This window comes from Nannospalax galili, unplaced genomic scaffold, assembly GCF_000622305.1.
Source record: "Nannospalax galili isolate Female #2095 unplaced genomic scaffold, S.galili_v1.0 scaffold291, whole genome shotgun sequence".
Classification (NCBI taxonomy): Eukaryota; Metazoa; Chordata; class Mammalia; order Rodentia; family Spalacidae; genus Nannospalax; species Nannospalax galili.
Window position 1 is genome coordinate 99,596 of NW_008330588.1, and position 17,128 is coordinate 116,723.

General features: G+C 44.5%; 1 protein-coding gene across 9 annotated transcripts in view; it reads right to left on the minus strand.

The window, feature by feature from the left end:
- Positions 1–17,128, minus strand: part of Csgalnact1 (chondroitin sulfate N-acetylgalactosaminyltransferase 1) — a 353,381-nt gene that overhangs the window by 6,126 nt on the left and 330,127 nt on the right. For all 9 annotated transcript variants that reach the window (XM_029554628.1, XM_029554624.1, XM_029554618.1 and 6 more), the window contains 2 exons: positions 9,539–9,717; positions 8,609–8,703 (listed from right to left, as the gene is read on the minus strand). In XM_029554628.1, coding sequence (XP_029410488.1) covers positions 8,609–8,703; positions 9,539–9,717 — 274 coding nt within the window. The remainder of the gene's footprint in view (positions 1–8,608; positions 8,704–9,538; positions 9,718–17,128) is intronic.

The window sequence follows — 17,128 nt, forward strand, 5'->3', positions numbered from 1 at the left end:
ACAGTAAGCTTACCAGGCCCAAAGTAGTGCCTTGTGATTTTTGGCACCTCTGGCTGGAATGTTTCTAGGGTGTAGGCATGAAAACACACACACATACAAACACACACACACACACACCACCACCACCACCACCACCACCACCAAAAACAATCTTGGAGAGCAAGGTTTTTGAGCAGTGCCATGGAAAAGCCACCTACGTTTCCGGCCCAGTCCCAGTGCCAGGGGAGAAGCTGAGGTCTGGGCCATCACACAGGCCTGGGTACAGAGCCGGCAAAGCCTCAGGAGTGGAGAAAAGGCTTCGAGGGCAACTTGGGATTCACAGCCCACCACCAGATCTCCCTCAGGAAACACAAAGGAAAACATGAAAGACTTCAGTCTCTCTTTGGCTCCCCAGCCAAAGGGTGATGGGCTGAGCGGGCAGGTTCTAAAGACACAATTTGAGAACCAAGCTGCTCCAGAAAGCTCATGCAGAGAGAAGTGCCAGCCTGCAGCGTGTCTGAGAGGTCATCCAGGCAGTGACTGTCTATTAAAACCAGGCTCTGCTCAGTCTTTTCCTTTGAAGTAAATTTCCAATATATTTGCTGAGGCAGCAAAACTTAAAACACACACACACACACACACACACACACACACGCACATTCACATTTTTTTTAATCAGAGGTAATTCTGCAAATGGTTTTGAGATCTTAACAGTTATACTTTTTTAAAATGATTGTCTTTGTAGTTCACATAGATGCTTAGAAAGGAAGTCCCCTCCCTGGAGAGAGGGTAGTGGAGGGCTGAGGAGAGTCCCTATTTGGGACATCTGGCCCTGTTGGCTGCTAATTTCAAACAGCTCATGAGAGGAACAGCAGGGACTTGTCCAAGCCTGACCAGTGACTGGCTTTTCCACTGCACAAAGGGATCTTCATTTCCCCAAGCCTGAATTTTCTTTCCTATAAGATGAAGCTGAGCTAAATCACCTTCTAAAGATTCTTGTAGCTCACCAATTGATTGCATCACTGCATTCCACTTTCCAGAAGCTTCCCACAGCCTAAATTATATATGACAAATGCCTTGCAAGAGTTGATGAATCTTAACAGTTCTTTCATCCTGGAGTTCAAGAGTGCAAAGACCATGTCATGGTCCCTGTGCAAGACTTGTGCAAGATTGGGCTCCTCAACATTCTGTAATGGGGGGGCACTTAGAAGGCCTTGCCCTTCTCTGAAGATTTAGGAAGTCAGTGGTTGATGGGAGGGAGAGATGTTCTATTCAGTGGTATAGCTCTAGCTGAGGTGTCCCTGTACCTGTAAATACCCCCCACACCCATGTTCCTATAAGCAGCCCTAAAGAAACTCACTGGGTCACAAAATAAAACAGGCATGAAAATAGAGGCAGCTGGGGTGGGGGGTGACTAGTTAGGTAGGGGAAGGGGATCAATAGGAGTAGGAGGGGTATAAGAGGAGGTATAGGGTAGAATATGGTCAATATACAGATGCATGTATTAAAATGCCATAGTAAAACCTATTATAATTAATGCATGCCAATAAAAACAAAATTTTCTTTTACTCTGGAACCTGTGGACCCATCCTATTTTCACTTACACTTTGGTACTCTTAACATGTACCAAGCCTGCCTGAGGAAACTCAGGATGTAGGGAGGTTCTGTGGGCACAAGCTGCCTCTAGCAGATGTTCTTCAAAACCTTCTCAGGACAAAGAATGGGCCTGCAAAATCTCCAGGTGATAAGGTGATTTTATTAGTAGCAGCTGGAAAGATTGGGCAAGGCAGGAAAGTCTGGGAAAATCTCCACTGAGTCATGTTTTTAATGGATTTTGATCCATCTCTATCATCCCAGGGAGACTGTTTCTGTCACAGCTAATGGCTCAATATCCTTTCTGCTGTCCAGGGTATAGGCAAGTCCTCTTGGTGTCTGACAGACAGAGTCAGAGAGAAGTGCCAGTATTCAAATGTCAAGGATTTGACTGCACTCCTCACGGGATTTAAAAGAGAAGGCTCCATACTAGAAGAGTCAGGCAGAGCTTAGGAAGAACTGTGACAGTGTCCTCGAGAAGTGGCTGTTCCAGAATTCTGGACTAAATCAATGTAGTGCCTAGGGAGACTGAATAAGGTGAAGGGTGATCCTCACCTGGGATGATGTGATGGCAACACTCTGATTTATGACCTGGAGGCTGAACCATAGAAACTATTAGTAAGTTGGTTTTAAAGCTGCCAAGTCACAGAAAGCCCCTGTGGGAAGAGGTCATTGAAATGTAGTGCTTTATGGAAACCGACTTGGTTGTACCACAGCATGTAATTCCAGAGCAAGATGGATTTTGCTTGTGGAGGTTCCACGACCACAGCTGGGTGGCGTTGCTAACTGGAATAGTGCCCTAAAGGGCAGTCCAGCAGAAGTGAATGTTCTTAAGCTCTCTTCAGATGAGATGGCATCAAGCTATTGCTGAAGACCATTCAAGAGTCACAGGGGCCTTCCGTTCCTCTACCCAGCCCTACTGCCTCCCTACCTCCCCTCCTCTCATTTCCTCTATTCCCCCCAACAGCCCTGTTTCCTGACCCCCAAAATCCCCAGGTTCACAGGCATCTAAGGCCCTGGAGTCCCTATCTGGTCACCTTTGTCCTTATTACAGTTTCTACTCCAAGTCATTGCTCAGAGCGGTCATCCTGACCCCCCTAGCCAATGTCAACACACTTACTAGCCCCCATGTCCCCTTGCCACTGTGGCCCTGGTTTATCGTCTCTATGACATTCACAGTTCTCTGCAATGATTTCAGGGACGCACTTGTTTCTCTGGTTGCTAACCATCTTCACTTACCACCCCTGGGGAACATCAGTTCAGAGACCTGATCCCCTGTATCTCCAGCACCCAGAACACTGTCAGACCACTGTCTTGGAAATCAACATATTCTGGAGCCACAGGGTTCCCAGAATTCATTTCAGAATGGATTCAAATGTCATCCCCCCGCCCCAGGTCTGCACTGACTCACATCGGTCTTATTGGTATCTGAGTGGGTAGTGATTATATCTTGTAAGGGGACTGGAGGTGACCAGAATCCACTAGATTCTCTCATTTCTAGGATCTAGACTCTTGGCCTTCCTTGAAGGAGGAAGCCAAAGGATGTATCCCCTGCTGCTCAGCATCCCCGGGTACTCAGCATCCCTGCTGCTCAGCATCCCTGCTGCTCAGCATCCCCTACTGTTCAGCATCCCCTTCCCAGGCTTAGTCTCACAGAGTAGCACTCGCATTTGTTCCTCTGCCACTTAGCAGTTTTCAGAGTCTGAGCTTAGGGCCTTCAAGCCCAACTTCTCTATCTATGAAATGAGATGATGATGCCTCGTCCCCTTATTGAGCATTACATGAAATAATGTGGGCACAGTGAGGATTATCAAATGACATCTATTAACACTATTTTTGTTATTTAATGAGTGTATGTTTCCTGTTTGGATAGAAACAGTTACAAGGACACACTGAATATACTACATTCGGTAGGCAATGTAAAAATCCTGAAGCACGGGTCAGTGGTTCAAAAACAAAAACAAAACATTTTAAAACTCAACTATTTGAGGGGCTAGGAAGATGCTCAGTTGCTGTAGCACTTGTTCTATAAGCATGAGGACCTGAGCTAGGATCCACAGCTCTCCTATGAAGAGCTGGGTGTGGTGCAGGGTGTCTCTAACCCCAGCGTTGGGGAGGCTCAGAGACACACTCCTTGACCAGGCAGACTAGCTAGATCAATGAGTTCCAGACTCAGAGAGAGACTCTGTCTCAGAAAATAAGGTGGATGGAGGGAAGAAGGGGCGCAGAGGGAATGGGGTGGGATAAGAAAGGGCGGTAGGAAGGAGAAATATGACCAAAATACACCGATACACGTATGATATTGTCAAAGAATACATTAAAATCCTAAATTAAGGTGGAGAGTGATCAAGGAAGACACCAGACATAACCCTCTGCCTTCCACAATCATACATATATATATATATATATACAGGCACTCACCCAGGTGCACACACCCACATGTACTTGTGCATACACTGCACATAAATGTGTGCACACACATACCCACACTCTCTGAAGGGGAGTAAAGAGGCACAGGTGTGATCCCTGTGAGGATAAGGACAACCAGTCAGCATTATCCACACACACTGAACAGAGTGGCACAAGGCTCTTGGTTTTAAATGATGGGTGTTACTGCGTAGCAGACTGAGATATCTGTATCAAACACTCAGAGCATGGGCTGGTGAGGCCCACAGGGGCAAGGGCGGCCTGTGGAGACCGTGAGCAGGTATGCTACATGACAGCAGCCCAACTGAGTATCTATGGACCTGCTACCACGTGGTGGATTTGCTGACATTTTCTCTGTATCCAGGTTGAGTCAGTTTGTGCATTAATCCCAGTAAGAAATTGAGTTTGCAACACTGTGTTTGGGCCAGCCAGAACTGTGCAAAGCTCTTCCCAGTTGTGTGTTCAATTCAACACACTGGTAAGCCTGAAATGAGGCACAGTGGGAATATTTACACCACAGAAATTGGCAAATGCCATCAATCAAGGCATCCTCTCCCACGCCAGGTTGAGTCAGTTTGTGGATTAATCCCAGTAAGAAATTGAGTTTGCAATACTGTGTTTGGGCCAGCCAGAACTGTGCAAAGCTCTTCCCAGTTGTGTGTTCAATTCAACACACTGGTAAGCCTGAAATGAGGCACAGTGGGAATATTTACACCACAGAAATTGGCAAATGCCATCAATCAAGGCATCCTCTCCCACTTTCAAACAGTCTGTTGCTAACCATTTGCTAGCATATTTTATGGCTTAATGCCATAAAAGATTTTTTAAAACTGGAATTAATCTATTTATTCAAAACCAATCTCTGGCAGAGGATGGAAGAAAGGCTGGAGTGTAGAGAAGGGTTGGAATCTAAAGATAGAAGAGGTAGGAGTTCCTGTAGGGACCTAAGTAGGAACAGGCAGCCTGAGCCAGCAAGTGGGATGTCTACAGTGAACATTTATTTCAATTATAGTCATTCCCTTCTCAGTGCATTGCTTCTACATTAACACATCAGCAAGTCATCTCATGACTTCAAATTAAAAAATTAAATATTAGTATACAATCCCACAATGTCACTTATTAACTAATGCTTTGTATGCAAAGGTACAAAAACTAGTTATCTAGATACACACAAAGTTCTTGCTTTTTATCTGCAGGCAAAATACAAAGCAACAGTAGTCATAGCCGTGGAAGTGGCAACTGGCACACTGAGAGATGAGGCTATACTTGCAGGGCCGCTGGGAAAGCTCATCGCTTGTTTGAGTAAGTTACCTTTATTATAGCCCCATTCTGGTCCAATATTTCCCTGTCTTGTGGCCCAGGGAAGGCTATCAAGGATTTGTTAACGTGTGCACAACATCTTTTTGAAGACTGAGCCAAAATGTACCCCCAGGAAGAAGTCTTCCCTAATTTATCCAATTCCAGTCATTACTTTTTATTTCCTACTGTCTCGCCACCTACACACTCTGTCTCCATTATATTAATTTCGGTAAGTTGATGTTTGCCTCTGGAATTTTTGTCAGACCACTTTCTTTGTACCTCAGCTCTTATGGACATGTTCTGCAAACCTATTTTCCCTGCACTAGAGGAAGGCTATCCTGGTGTGGGCTAAGCTCCGGCACTTGCAGAGCAGAATCTTTTGTGCGTGGGAGGGAGGAGGTTGCCCATCTGTGAATGCATGAGCAGTGGCCAGTGGTCAGCTTCGGGGATCCTTCTATATCATCCTTTGCCTTATTTTCTGAGACACGTTCTTCACTGAATCTGGAGCTCCCTAGAATGTCTGGCCAGAAAGCGCCTGGGATCCTCCTATTTAACCCACTCCCTCAGTGCGGGAGTTACAGGTGTACACTGCCACACTTGGGTTTTACAAGGGTGTTGGAGATCCAAATTCAGGTCATCATGCTTGGATAGCAAGCACTTTACCCACTGAACCATCTCCCCAGTCTCTGACTATGAAAACATGGATCACTCATTCCACCTCTATAAAAAGAAAGTAATTAGTGGAATCGCTCATGGATCATTTTTTAATATATGAAACAATTGCAACTCTGATTCCTGCACCAGTCCCTGGACCAGACCTTTCTAGACAGCAAGTGATTAAGAAATGGTTTGTCAGGGGGTTGACGAGAATGCTCAGCAGTTAAGAGCACTGGTTGCTCTTGCATGGTACCTGGGTTTGGTTACCAGCACCCACATGGTGGCTATCAACCATCTGTAACTCAAGTTCCAGGGGATATGACACTCTCTACTGACCTTCACAGGCATTGTATACATGGATGCACTTACATGCAGACAAAATACTGATACACATAAAATAAAAACAATAAATAAAATATTCTTAAAAGGTAATAAAAATAATAAAATAGTCTTGAAAGAAGTAGTTTGTCTAGTAAAGAGTATAATCATGTATTTTGTTGCAGCCTGGAGAACCTTCAAATTGTTGTTTCACTGAATTAAATAATCATAAAAACTGAAATCTAAAATAGCAGCTTTATGCCGTGGAGGAGAGGTCAAATTGGGAAGCAAATGTCAAAGGAGCCACAGAAATTCAGAGCTTCTAGCAGTGACCACAATGGATCTGAGTTGTTTCCGCATGGAACCCTTTTTCTGCAGATCTGGGAGGCCTGCTTAGCTGTGTTATCTCTCTAACTTCCAGCCTACCTGCTTAGAACAGGATGAACTAGAAAGGATAAAACCTTAAGACTGTGAAATGAAAAGAATTCCTTGCAAGCAAATAGGATCTTTCTGAGTTTGAACTAGAAACATTAATCATGCCCAATGTCAAATGTAAAACAGAGCTTTATTTAAAACCCAAAGAACTTTTATTCTCGTTGGTTCAAAGAAAAGAAATGCTCTATCCTATTTCCACTTAAACCCTGAGGAAAACTGAAAAACTCTCAGGAAAGGAAACGACAAGCTTCCGTCTCTACAGGAGACTTGTACTCCTAAGTAGATGAAAATTGGTTCTTTGTGTGTGAAAATGTTCTGTTTTCATGCATAGAGCACAGATAGAGATACAGCACACAGACAGACACACAGCCTGCAGTGCTAAAATTTGATGGAGGAAGAGGGAGGGTACTGTTTATGTCCTGCCTGGCTTGAATGCACCAAACCAGGCTGGGACAACCAGGAGGCAAGCACCTCCCCAACCCTGAAGACACCCAATGCTTCAGTGTTCTGGAGAAGTCCCCATTAGCCATCAGAGGTTACCTGGGGTGGGCAAAGGACACAGGGCAGGCGGGAGAGAATGGGTTTTGCTACTTCTGAAAGCTTAAGGTAAAGTCAATTGCCCAAGAGACCATCAGAGAGGACGTGTTTTCAGTGGAAATCTGTTCTCCATTCCATTGTTTATACCCCATTTCCTTCCTACCCCCAAGGGCACTCAGTGGGCAAAAGCATGGTTTTTTCCCTTGTTTGTCAAAAGGAGGAAAAGCTTCTAAAAGCAAGGAAGGACAGACAGCACTGGGCCAGCTGATCTCCCCACAGGAAAGAGCACAGCCCAGAGTGGTGTGGGAGGAGGGTCTTTTTTTCCTGTGCCTATGCAGCCAACAGCAGTACCACCCTCCCTCCCCGCCCCAGCCACACTCACAGTTTCACTTTCTGTGGTTTTAGCTACTACTGTCAGCTGAAATCTGAGAATATGAAATGGAAAATTCCTGAAATGAACATGCTATGACTATTGAATCTTTATTATAGGATATTGCCATAATTATTCCATTTTACCAGTAGTCATTGCTGTTAATCTCTCACTGCCTAATTTAGAATTTAAACTTTACTGTGTATAAGTATAGAGAAACCAGTATGTGTGGGGTTTGGTGCTATTCGTGATGTCAAGCATCCACTGGGGGTCTTGGCACATACCCCACATGGACAAGGGCATACGACTGTAATTGCCTTGGAGGGGCACAGAGATCCTCTTCTGGCCTCTCACCTCCCTATTTCCTGCCCTGCTTCATCTGTCTGTGATGACACAGACATACTTGTTTAGAGAGACCTAGGGGCTGTGTGGTTTCCACTACCCAGGATCTTAGCAGAGAAGTCCCACCACGCTTCCTTGAAAGACCACCTAGCTAGGGACACCTCTGATGCCAAAATTCACCAACACAGTGATGGGAAGCAATGATGCTATGATGGGAAGGTGAAAGGCCAGGGTACTGGATGGGGTCCTAATTTCCCACTGACTTGTGGTGTGCCCTGTGTTGAGCCACCTCTTTCTAACATTTGTTTGGCCTCATTTTTCTTCCCCAGCAACATTTTGTAATAAGAGAAAGCACTCTGCAGCCATAGTGCAACAATACCAGTTCCCCCAAAGCACAGAACAAAATTAGGAAGCTGTGAAATTGTCCTCCTGCAAGGTGCTGTTCCTATTAATTTTCCACTTTTAAATATCGCAAGCACTTTTAATCAACAAGACACTGAGAGCAAAGGCCAGAACGTCTGCCAAACTTAAAAACCACCAAGGGAATTGATCTGAGGAGCCCCACTCACCTTTCCTCACGGTCAGGTGCCCCTGGTAATGAGCGACATGAAACAGAGCCACACACAGGCATCTGGGGGGGTAATTACTCACCAGCTGCTGTTCAAGGGGAGGGATTGCCTCGTGATGGCCATAGATTATGCCAGGGTTGTACTGACTGAACAGAACTGGATAAAATACCTTCTTCCCTGAAAATCAGAAAGCAAACATCTGCTTAAGGAGAATGATTCATTCCACTGCTGGGTCTGTTCTATATTTACCATCTGAAACAGCCCAGGCATTTCCATCCAATCTTATTCCTTCACGCAACTCTAGACCAGACCTTAAACATGTCCCATTGTGTGGACCCATCAGTCTGATCCTTGACTCTTTCTGTCCTCCTAGCACAAGAATAATGTGCAAGCTGTTGACAGTCTTTGAACTGGAATTGGATCCCCCAAAGCAAAGGGTGTGGAAGAGTGTCCTGGTGCCCCTGCCCCCAACTCCCCCTCGCCCCCTGCATGAAGCCTTTAAGTGCTGGCTTCCAGGACAACCTCAAAGATTGACAGGGAAGCCAGAGTGACTCTGGGCAGGACAAGTAGACAAGAGAGCCCAGAGCAATTGCTCTGTAGCAACAAATATAGAGGGATTATCATATTTTAACAAGCAAATGACCATTCTAGGAATTCTTAGCTGTTTATCACCATGCCTGAGGCAAATCCACAGACATCATTTTTATATTGGGGGTTCCTTCTGGCCCTTCTGCCTTGGTTTCTGACCATAGCTACCTTTCTCCCTTTACATTTGAGCAGTTTTCTAGGCCCATGTCCCCTACCACATCCTCTCCTTGTACTCATCTGACCTCCCAGTAAAAAACAGAAAGAAGACACACACGGAGACAGAGTCCTAGAATTAGGGCTTGCTGCTCAGCAACCAAGGATGAATCAAGCGAGGTGATTTGTCATTGGGGAAAGGTGAGGCTGATTCCCAAGCAGGTAGGTAGAGGGAACTGTGCCTGAGCGACAAGTGCTAAGTGCCACATACCTGGCTGTGTGTTCAGCCTGCACGTGTTGAGGAACTCAGAGGTGAAGTAGATGTCAACATCACAGAAAAAGAGAAGGACATTGCTCCCCTTCCAGAAGCGGGCTCCGACATCCAGTCCCTTTCCCCGGGAAAATTCTCCATTCAGCTGGATGAAGGTAAAGTTCCTGAAGTTGGCAGCTCTAAAAGGAAGGAGGGGAAGGAGGGGTGCAGTCACTCACTATCTGCACTGCCCGGGGAGACAGAGCCGCTGGCAAACGCATGTCTGGGGCCATCCACCTCGGAACAGATTTCTTCTGTAACCCTGAGGGTGGTAGGTCACCCAGGCAAGGACAGAATAGTGAGACACCATTGGGGTTCAAAGGACAAGGAGTATCTAGCAAATGTCTGTTCTTACTTTGTTTTGTTTTGTGACAGGGTCTTCCTGTGCAGCCCAGGCTGGCCTTGATCCCATGATCCCCCTGTCTCAGTCTGTTGGGTGCTGGCATTATAGGCATTTACTTCCATGCCTAGTTCCTAATAAACTTTTAAAAACTTTTTATTTATTACTTTAATTTTTACGGTATGAGTGTTTTGCTGACATGTATGTAGGTGCATCCATGTGATGCAATGCACAAGGAAGCCAAAAAAGAGTGTTGAATCCCTTGGAACCAGAGTTAGGAATACTAGTTAGCCACCATGTAGGCACTGGGAATCAAATTCAGGTCCTTCGCAAGAGCAGCCAGGGCTCTTAACAGCTGAGCCATCTCTCCAGCCCCACCTAATGAACTTTTAATATGAATTTATTTCTTCTATCTCTAGTGATTCTCTCATATTGAAACCAGTCAAATAAACCTTTTGAATGAAGGGTCAGTCACTGCTGATTGTGGCCTCCTGGCATCTCTTCATCTGTATGCAGGTCCAGGAGCCAGGTGGCATGTTCTTGATGTATACTGGCTCCAGACAGATTGAAATCTGCCTTCTTTTCCTACTCTCTCAGCACAGCGTAGAGGGGAAAATGATTAATGTGGAGATAGAAGGCTAGGATAGCATGGGACCTGGCTGTCCTGTAGGTTAGCGTCACAAGGCGGACAAGCTCATCCATCTCTCTGTTCTTCGGTAGCTTCATTTGCAAAATGGGAATAATAATGGACTTTCTGGCCATCTTAGAGTGACTATGTAAGCGGTACCCAGGGGACACAGCACGGTAAGCACCAGCTCCTGCTGTCATCGGCATAGGTGAAGATTCCCAAGCTGGGATGCTGAGGCCAAGATATTTCTTCAGTCTGCTGATCTTTCCAAGAAATAGAAGAATCTTCTTTTGAAATGGCACTTATCTTAGCTAAGACAGAAGTCATTCAGTGCAGGTTGGACATGGGCAACTCCCATCAGTACAATGAGAGGCCAAGTTCAGTCCTGCCCCTTCTCCTGTGTGCCCAGGGACCAGCATTTGGCAAATCCCCACCCTATCACTGACTTCACCCCTCTTCTCTCACGCCCTGCCCTTCCTGCCCCAGCCCAGTCCCACCACTCCCCAACTTCTCCCAACCTTGATATACTCTGAAGATACAAAAGGAAACCCATTTCCATTATTAAAAGTTTATTCTCCAAGTAACTATGTTGGGTAAAGGTCAGCACAAATATAGTCCTAAGCTTTTCAAATGCTAAGCAGTGCTTGTGTATGGAGATTTAATCACTGAAACCAGTCAGGCAACCCCTTCCTTGACATTGTCTTTTTTCAGATCTCAGAGTTAGCTTGGTTTTTTATCTTGGGAATCTGTGGGCCCAGCCTTGTTTCAGTTTGATGCCAAACAGAGATCCAGGTGGAAAGATCTCAGTGAAAAGCAGTGCTCCGTGAGTCAGCAAACCAGGATCCAGGGCCAGCAACTGTGCCTGGGCTCCACCAGGGGCTCATCAGATTTCTATGAGTATGTGAAGTTTATGAGTAGAGGGTGATTCTATGGCCATTTGGGGTGAGTTGTTTCTCGTGTCCGTTTCCTTATTAGAAATTCCAGTGGCCACAGAGCACCAGGGCTCCTTTCAGCTCTAACATAATTGTCTATGACTCTTCATTTGCTTCAGCACTGCTCTATAAATACTCCCGTCCTCTTTCGAAGCCTTCTCTTTCAACTTCTCTTGGGGCTGGTGACTGCAGTCCACAGTTTCATCCATTAGCGCTGAGTTTATGCTCCAAACCTTTTTCAGCATTACACCTGGCACTGGTGAAGGAACGTGCCATTGTCTGACTCCACAGACACACAGGTGCTGTGAGGCCCTGGCAGTCACCTCCTAGCTCCCAGAGGTGTCTACACCCAGCTGTTCTCATTTAGCACAGCCCTTCTCTCCTGTGCTGTTTGTTCAGCTGCCAGGGAAGCTTCACCTGGTGAACAGGCTTGGCTTTTACCTGTTCATCGAAGGGACTTTCCAGTCAGTTCTCGAAGGTACGTGTTTACCATATGGAGTCTGTCTTGCTTTAAGAGCCAGAAGCAAGCCACCTTTGATTGCTTCAACCTCTACACCCTCTAAGATCTCTTGGTATCTCATAGCTGACTTACAAAGCAGGAAGGCTTTCCTTTGCAAAGGCAATGAACGAACAAACCCTTGCTCACCAAGCCAAATCAGACTCATAATTCAGGTACCTCTCCCAAGAGCTTTTTCAGACTCTATCATGAAAGGTTTCAAGTATGAAAATCATTTATTTATCTATTACTTGATTTGATTTTATGAGATGGAATCTTGCTATGTAGACCAGCCTGGCCTCAAATTAACAATTCTCCTGCCTTAGCATCCTAAATTTTGGGATTATAGGAATGTGCCACCACAATTAATTTAAAAATACTTTTCATTTGAATGATAGCAAGCAACTTTTGCTAAGGCAAAAGGCATGATTTCCTTAATACGTTTCAGTAAAAAACAAACAGTGGTACTGGGATTCCTAGCTTGGATAGTCCAGTCCTTCTGTACAAAGACTTCAAATATTCCTGAAAGTTAATTCACAATGAATAGTAAAGAATATAAGGCAGGGGGCAAGAGAGATGGCCCAACAGTTAAGAGTACTGACTGCTCTTGCAGATGACCCGGGTTTGATTCCCAGCACCCACATGGTGACTAGGATCCATCCTCAACTCCAGTTCCAGGGGATCCAGCACCTTCTTCTGACCTCTACAGGCATTACATGCCACAGGTGCACTTACACACATGCAGGCAATACACCCATATACATGAAATAAAAATAATAAAATATTTTAAAAAATACAAGGCAAGTGGCATGAAAGACTGAGCTAACAGTATTAAAGATACACCACCCTGTAGCTATGTAACTGGCAACCGAATAGCAAAAATATGGCTGAATATTACAGAGTTAGAAGGGAGGAACAAAGCAGAAGCAAAAGCAAAACCAAACAAACCAACCCTGGTGCATATGCCTGCCCAATACACCAATAAATTTACATTGTTCTACATAAAAATCCTCCACTCCCTGGCTTGAGTTGCTTTCCTAAAGAACAATGTCATTTGCTCCACAGCAGCAGAAGACTGGGGGAAGGGCCTGGGTTTGCATGACAGCCATTGGAAGAAGAGGAGGGACACCCGTGGTACTGCTGCTTGAAATGACCTTAATTTGAAAGAGCTTTTTCAGAAGAAGTATTTAAACATTAACTTCTATGCTTCAATGTGTTGTTTCTAAAGCAAGAACATTCAGGAAAGCAGGTCCTGGGGAACCCTTTGTTTGCCTGACACAAAAGGCAATTTTTTTCTTTTCTGTCCATCCAACGTCTCTAAAGGATAAGAAGAGCAAAGAACTGGATTCAAATCACAGCACCACATGGTAGCTAACAATCATCCATAACTCCAGTTCCAGGGAATCAGATTCCTTCTTCTGTACTCCACAGACACTTCACAACACAGGTACACTTACACACGTGTAGGCATAACACTCATACACATAAAAGAAAAATAAATTTAAAAAACTTTTAACAAACGGATAAGACAACTCATGCAATTTCCATGGCACTGTACATTCCCAATGTGTACTGTAGTCTCCAATGGGTGTTCCCCAAAGGCCACAGCATCGGCCACTGAAGATATAAAATCTGACACCCCAGGAAGGGGTCTCCTCTGTGCATGCATTATTTCAAATGCAAAATCATGGCACTATGCGAGGTCAGATCCCATGAAGTCCTAGCAGCCTCTGTGCCTGCCCTGTGCCCCCAGCACCCTGCTCTTTGTAGCCCTGTTTGGCCCCTTTACCCACCCTGGGCATGGCAGCCTGGAAGTAAGGCTCCTTCTGAATCCCTGTCAGCTTACCAGCCTCTGATGAATGGGACATGTGTGCAGGGTACAGACATCCTCAATAGGTACCAGAAAAGGCAGGAGTGCAAACTCTGTCGTCTATTTGTGGTTGGGACAGTCTCTTCAGAACAAACTTAGCATGACCAGGTGACTCTCAAACAGAATGCAGCAGGATGAAGTGGAATTGGCTTTGACAAGCCAGCTGAGACACCCTATCTTCAGATCTTTATTTAGAAACACTGTTCATTGGGTGGAGGAACCTGGCCACTGGACCAGCATGTCGTGCTTAGTAGAACAATAGGCAATGCCCAGTTTGCCCAAAGGATCAGGGCAGGGTGGGTATGAAGTTGTGCACAATGTGTCCATGAGGCTGGGACCCTGAGTGCAGACCACTGAGGTGACAGGCAGGCACCCCATTTGTCTGCTATCTGCCCCCTAACCCTGGCAACTAGCCAGTAGATTCTCATGATAAAACTAGTCATCAAGGTGTGTGCATGCCTAGGACATCCTGTCTCTCTTGAGTGTTTCTTTCCCAGCACACACTGTTTTCATTCGTTTCTGTGAAAATGGCTCTTAACCATTTTCAAGAATGCCTCTGTGCAAAGTGAAGGGCCCTCTCCAGCTTGCGGGCACTTTATTCAGTCCTGTCAGTCTTGTGTTTCAATGCCTTCTTGAATCAAATGTACCAACTATACAGGCGGCTTTAGGAACCTCTGAAGGACAGCGATTTTTTGTTTTCTTTCTATCTTCAGAGATTACATAACACAGGGTAGTAAGTGGCACACGCAGAGATGCAGGGGTGACCAACACGTACTTGACAAAGCAGGAGATGAAGGAAACACTGCGAAGGAAGGACTCGCTGTCTGGAGATACGGCCTCTATACAGCAGAGCACAGCTCAGAAAGAGGCTGGAACCAATTGGTTTGGAAGGATACATCAAACTTAGCTTTTAAGATGATGGTAAAAGTGAAATAACAGAAAAACAGAGCTGAGAAAAACAGCATGCATTTTATTTTGAAATATTTAATTTACTTCTGCAATGAAATGTGTTATTCAGTGCCACACTTACAGTCATGGCGTAGTAAGAAACAGGCATCGAGCATAATAAAATGGGGCTCCATGTTAATAGATATAATTTCCTATTATGAATATGTAGTTCTAAAAGGACACATGATTGCATTACTCATCATTTCTTCTTCTTGAATCGTATTAATAATTAATGAGACTCTTGGCTTCCCCACTCAGTTCCTTTCTCTTATATAATGAGTCTGGTGCATAGGGACTCCTTGGCTACATCTAGTCATTTTGGCAGGGTTATAATGACCTGTTAAAGCTGTGGCTTCCACTGCACTTAATTTCCCTAATTGCCTTGCTTTTCCCAGAATGGCTATATTAAAAAAGATAAAAGATCGTGCTGTCTGATATGATTTATTCTAATGCATTTTCCCTGCGATTGCAAAGAAATTTTCTTAATGTGACACTTTCTATGATAGCCCTTTATGAAAGAAAATACTTAAAATATTTGCATAGAAACTAGGATTCTAACAAACGCATGCTTTCAAACTTTACATTATGTGGCCATAAATATCGAAATGTTTTAGGGACTCTAGTTACTGAAGACATTTGAATGCAGTAAGGATTTTAGAACCAAACAAGTGATCAACCCCATTTTTCACAGTAAGCACTTTCAACAATTAATTTATAATTCTCTATATTCTGAGCTTACACAAGCCAGTTTCAGCAAATTTCTTTGGGGACCTCATGTTTGTCTTTCTGCTAATTTTAAAATTGCATGTGAAAGTGGGACTGTGTCTGTTAAGAAGTGTGAACCCATGTACCTGAGCCTCAGAGCCATAGTGAGGACCACAGCTCATTAGAATTCACCCTCTCTGGCCAAACAAGAAAACTGCTTTAAATTTTTTTTTGACTGTATGCATGCAAGGTCTTATTTTGAATGGGGAAATCAAAGCCAGCTTTGGCAGGTACTAAACAAATTTGCTGATGCACAGAAAAATAATGAGATTCCAAGATCTGGCAGGAAGCCCTGCCATGGAGCTTTCATTGGAAAATTGGAGAGTGGGTATGTGAGCATCGCACCAAGCCCCTGGGCAGTGAGCAGAACTGTGAGCAGGCAAAGGAGGAAGTAAGTCTTCTTTCCCAGTAAAGGAGTCCTCACTGCCTCTGGAGAGAGAACCTCAGTCCACTTCAGGTGGAGGACAGCCATGACATAGACCCTGGGCTGTAGTCGCCAGTTTGTGACCTATGGGAGAACACAACCCTTCGGAATCCTTCTGGTTCTCCTCATGGGGCTCAGTTCACAGAGTCAGTCCACATGCCTGCAGTCTGCCCTTACTCTGTAAAGCATGGACATAGAGCTCCTGGCTTCTTTCTTGGTCCCCACTATGGAGAATATTTCCCCTGCCCTTCACATTGCCCCTATAGACAACAGCATCTGGGTGATTCATTAAAAGCCCTAGAGCAAGCTGCCCCAGCACTGTGCCTGGCACACAGTGGGTACTGAGCTGTCCTTTGTGTCTCACGTCAGCCGCTGTACAGCACTGCATTTGGTATTCAACTCCATACCAAAGAACGAGAGTAATCCTAGCTCTGTAGGGGATATGGAAGGGACATACAAAAGCAATGGATTATAAGAAGCCATACAAATAAATAAAAATAAAACCACATGTATACATAGATTTGTACAGAATTCAGTAAGATTTATTACACTCACAATCTTCTACACACCTCACTTTTTTTTAGTTCCAAAATGTTGTCTTTACCCCCAAAGAAAATCCTAAGCCCATTCAACAGAAACTTCCTATCCCTCTTTATACCTAACCCCTGGAAACTACTAATCTACTCTGAGTCCTCTAGGGATGTTTTGATCTTAGATATTTCATATAAATAGAACAGACATTATTAACCCTTTGTGTTTCACTTCTTTCATTTAGAATAATGTTTCTGAATACCCAAAGTGTAGCACATATCAGTATTTCACACCTTTCCATGGCTAAATAATATTTCATTGTATGGATATACCATATGTTGTTTTTCCATTCATCAGTTGGTTGACTATTTGAGTTTTTTTGTTGTTGTTATTTAAATAACTTTAAATAGAATAACATTAAAACATTAAACTGTTTTCCATACTAGCTACATCAATTTACATTTCCTCTATCAGTGGACAAGCGTGTTTCTCTCTCTCTCTCTCTCTCTCTCTCTCTCTCTCATCTGCTCTCCCCTCTCTTTCACATGTATGTGTATATTCTAGATTTTAGTCATCTTAGAGGGTAGGAGTCACACAATGCCCCCCACTACAAATTT